Here is a 4,438-nt window from a genome sequence, read left to right on the forward strand (position 1 = left end):
CCGCTCGCCCACGCCAGAGCCGAGCCGCAACAGGAACCGTGCTCGCGCGCCCGCCCCGCGCGACGCACGGCGCTCAAGAGGCCAGGGCGTCGTCCCTCTGGCCCCCACTGGCAGTACGCTTCATCAGGAATGATAGAATCAATGCAATTGTCAACAATCGGCCATTGCGAGCAAGTATTCAAATCCCTCCAGCAACTCCAGTAGTCTAAAGGCAGTTTCAAGCCCAAAAGAATGCTCACTGGTGCTGAGGAAGGGCGCCCCGTCGACGTCCGTTGACTGGTCAAAGTGCAGCACCTGGTCAGCCTCGCCATGCAGGATGCGGAAGGGCACGCGCCGCTTGCCAGCGGGGCGGCAGGTGCCGCGCATGGGGGCGCCGATGCCTCCGATGATGTCCACGGCGGCGGCGACCTGGGGTAGCGTGGGGAGTGCATGCGCGCGCATGTGTGTGTGTGTGTGTGTGCATGTGTGTGCATGTGTGTGCATGTGTGTACATGTGTGTGCATGTGTGTGTGTGTACATGACAAATCCCAACTGCTTTGTTCAGATCTGGAGATAACCACAGCAACCAACAGCTATGAACACCACACAATGACTGACAAGGTTTGAGTTCACCTTGTTGGGGATGACAGAGCTGGTGCAGAGGAGGTTCTCGAGCATCATGCCGCCCGCAGAGGTCCCAGTCAGGTAGATCTGCGAGGGGCATGGCATGATGGGGTTGGTTGTGGGTGATCAGGTCTCGTGGGAGTTGGCTGTTTTTTTTGGGGGGGGGATACAAAGTGGTTGTGGTTGATTTTGGGTGTGGGGATGGGTGGGTCTGGAACACCTAGCTGCGACTCTGCAACTTCGGCCAGCTGCTCCTCTGTCTGCAGCAAGCGCCCGCCGCCGGCAGCGCCGGACCCCCTATCCCGCCGCCGTCTTCTCGTCCCAAACATCCCCTGGCGTCGTGGAGGGCGGGCGCTCGCAGCCCCATCCCACCAGCGCAGCCCGGGCGGCGCCCGCCCCGCCGCCGCCGCCCTCAGCCAAATCGTGCACCCTTCGTAATCTGCATCAATGCACGCGTCACGTCGGGCAAAGGCCCGCAAACGCCGTCGTCCCGCAGGTGCTTTTGTTGACGCCCCCCCCCCCCACACTCACACATGCACACACACGCACACACACGCACACACATGCACACGCGCGCGCATGCACGCATGCACGCACGCACAAAAAATGCGCACCCGGGTCTTGTCGACGCTCAGCCTCTTGGGCAGCAGGTTGAATATCTTCTCAATGTAGCCCACGTCGTCCACGCCCGCGTCGATGCAGGCGCCCACGGAGCAGCGCCAGAACGGCAGCGACCAGAACTGCGCGCGCGCGCCCGCCGGATTCGTTTTCATCGCGGGGCGCGGACGAGTCGGCGTGCTGGCCGCGCGACGGGCTGGTGTCTGCTGCTGGTGTCTGCTGCTGTAAGCAGCTCGCCTGGCCGGCGGGCAGGCAGTGCGCTCCCACGCACCCCCGGCCGCCCCCCGCTTTGCCGCACGGCGCGCTGGAGAGCCTCTGTACCCCAACAGCAGCCAAAGTTCCGCGCGTGAAGTTCTCACCGTGCGCTTGGTGAGGTCGCCGCCGGGGCTGGTGGCCTGCGGGTACACGATGATGACGTCATCACGGTGCGGCCCGGTGGCCAGGGTGTCCCAGACGGGGGTGGCGTCACTCGCGGGCACCGTGTAACCCATCTGCTTGCTGATGTCCCCCATGTCGGACCAGTACACGCCTGGCGGCCGAGGGCGAGGGAGGGGAGGGGTGTAATAACATTTGTTTCGAGCGTCAAGGGTCGGTTGCAAAGCCGGCGTCAGGTTGCCCGCGCCGGCGGCTGCTGCGACGGCCCCGGCCGGCTGCAGGGTCGCCGCGCCCGCCGCGCTGGCAGAGGCGCCATCCGCACGCGCGCGCGCGCCGCCGGGTCGCGGGCGGCCGCGTTCCCACGTCGGCTCTGCGCGGTGACCAACTCGAGGTGGTGACGTCATCGTGACCTCACCGTGCATGTGGACCCACACGGGGTACTTCTTGGCGGCGTCGTATGTGCGCGGGAAGAAGATGTTGAAAGTGCGCTCGCCGCCTGCCGGTCATTTTATTGTTGGGGGAAGTGGTGGTGTCTAAGGGCGGCAGAAAGAGAGAGAGAGAGAGAGAGAGAGAGAGAGAGAGTGTGTGTGTGTGTGTGGAGCGCCGGGACGCCGCGGCGGTTTTCCGAGTCGCTCAAAACGGCCAGGCGGCCGGGCCCGCCAGCGGGGTGCGGCGGGCGCGGCGGCGGCGCGGCTGCGCACCCTGGTGGCGGATGGCCACGGTGCAGGTGGGCACGAGGGGCGACTTCAGGTCGCGCCACTTGCCGCCCGCCGCGGCGCACGCGCAAGGGAGGTCGCCCGACACGCAGTTGGACCCTTTGGCGTCGGCGGTGCCCGCCGCCGCGACGAGCGCGACCGCCACGACGGCCACGAACGCGATCCAACGCATGTTGGTGTACCAGAATTTCACGCACTGATATGGGTCTATAACGGGGCCCAGTAGGTATGGCTGTTGCGCGCGCGCTCGCTGATCATGTAGGTTATGCTAAGTCAAAAATAAAGGAATACATCACAGTATCCATTTTTTGGTGCGAGACTCCACTGAAAGCCCCGCACGCGCAGTTTCCACACACCGCGGTGACCATGTGCGCGTCCTATTTTGCCGTACCGAGAAACTGGTGCTCTCCACAGCCGCCGGCACTGATGCGACATACGAACGGTATCTTTTGATAAATTGATTGCGGACATCGCGTGGAGCGCTGCGACAACTGATCATGAGTGTTGCTCACTGGTACCGCAGGCGCACGGACTCACCAGGCGCAGTTGCCCAGTCAAGCCAACTCGGCTCGCTCGGCCCCCTTGCAACCCCGAACTCGAATCCAAACTGATGCTTGACCCAATACACAAATGCGTCAGAACCGAAAGGCGGCCCCGCATTGCCGACAGGACAGCCCGCCAGCGACACCGGCCCCCTTTCGCCCTTGGGGCTGCACCCAAACTCTTCACCCAAAATCGCCAACCGGGTGATCGCCCGCCCGGCGGCACCTCTGCATTACCAGCGACATTCGCGTGCGCCTAAATGGCGCAAACCAGACCAAGAACGACGGCCAGAAACGACTCCGAGCTGCAGCCCGCCGTCAATGCCTTTCCTGCACTGCGTCGCACGCTGAGTTCAGCCGGCCCCTGCGCCCCCACCCCCTCTTGCGCGCCGCGGGCCGCCCGGCAGCTGAACCCTCCCTCCTGGCGATCCTGGGGTGAGCCGAGGCCGTCGCTCCCAATAGGGGATTTTTGAATGGGTTCTGACACCCTCGGTTTTACAAGGGTTCCCACACCAGCCACACGGGGCCGAGCCACCGCGGCCAGCACTAGCCGGCGGGCGGGGCAACAAGGGGAGAGCCTGCCAGCTGCAAAGGCGCAGCCCCAAGATCCAGCTGCAGCTGCGGCCGCTGTTATCTGCGGCGATGCATCCAAAGACAGCCCCCTGCCAAACTCGCATCCGCGCCTCAAAAAAGATTTGCGTTGAAGAGCGCACACCGCGGCCTACCAACGCCGCGCTCAGCTCACTGACAGTAGCCCCACCCTCCCCGCCGCCGCCGCCACCGCCGTCGCGCTGCCCTTCGGCGCGGCCAGCACCGCGGCAAACGCCGCGCCCCCGTTCCCTCCGATGTTGGTCTCCTCCCGCGCCAGCACGTGGCTTCCCGGCGGCTTCTCGGTCAGCGGCAGCGGCAGCAGGCCGAGGCTCTCCCGCAGGTACCCCCCCTGCCGCTCCACGAGCCCCGCCACCGTCACCGCCTCCGTCGCCTCCGCCGCCGCCGCGCCCTGCCCGCCGTCGGCCGCCGTGTCACCCGCGAGGGAAGCTGCCGAGGGGGGGGAGGGAAGCTGCTCGTAGTACAGCTCGACTGCATCCGTCACGGTGAGGCCGGCCTTCTTCCGGAGCCGCTGGAACCTGGGGGGGCGGCGGGCGGCGGGGCGGTGACGTCATCATGATGTGTGCTCAGGCGCGTCCAGCCTTGTACAGCGATGGCGTCAAGTGTCAGCCCGCGGTGACACAGCCCCGGCTGCCGCCCTGATTGGTGCAGTTGTGGAATCCCAGGGCGCAACGCCAGCCAGCCTGGGCCCCTCAAAGCAGTTATCCCGCAGCGACGGGTGCGGGTCAACCCCGGTCAAACGGCGGTCAAACGTGCGCGCCTGTTGACCAGCTCGCGCGCCATGCCGGCCTCGATGAGGGAGGGGTCGTTCCGCAGGTCCAGCACCGCCAGCACCTCCCCATCACCTGGGATTGGCGGATTGGAGGGGAGGGGTGTGCGTTTCTTGAAGAGTGTGTGTGTGCGTGTGTGTGTGTGTGTGTGTGTGTGTGTGTGTGTGTGTGTGCGCGCGTGCGCTTTGAGGGGTGGGTGGGTGAG

General features: G+C 65.5%; 2 protein-coding genes across 2 annotated transcripts; both read right to left on the minus strand.

The window, feature by feature from the left end:
- Positions 1 to 294: 294 nt before the first annotated feature.
- On the minus strand, positions 295 to 2,484 carry MNEG_14418 (hypothetical protein; the record flags this gene model as incomplete). The annotated part of the gene is made up of 7 exons (XM_014037109.1): positions 295 to 408; positions 613 to 690; positions 843 to 935; positions 1,218 to 1,343; positions 1,581 to 1,750; positions 2,012 to 2,092; positions 2,298 to 2,484. Coding segments are annotated over 7 exons (849 nt in total), but the record flags the coding sequence as incomplete, so codon positions are not given.
- A 1,106-nt stretch (positions 2,485 to 3,590) lies between these two features.
- Positions 3,591 to 4,308, minus strand: MNEG_14419 (hypothetical protein; the record flags this gene model as incomplete). The annotated part of the gene is made up of 2 exons (XM_014037110.1): positions 3,591 to 3,974; positions 4,232 to 4,308. Coding segments are annotated over 2 exons (461 nt in total), but the record flags the coding sequence as incomplete, so codon positions are not given.
- Positions 4,309 to 4,438: the final 130 nt, after the last annotated feature.

This window comes from Monoraphidium neglectum (assembly GCF_000611645.1).
Source record: "Monoraphidium neglectum strain SAG 48.87 unplaced genomic scaffold scaffold04471, whole genome shotgun sequence".
NCBI classification, from domain to species: domain Eukaryota; kingdom Viridiplantae; phylum Chlorophyta; class Chlorophyceae; order Sphaeropleales; family Selenastraceae; genus Monoraphidium; species Monoraphidium neglectum.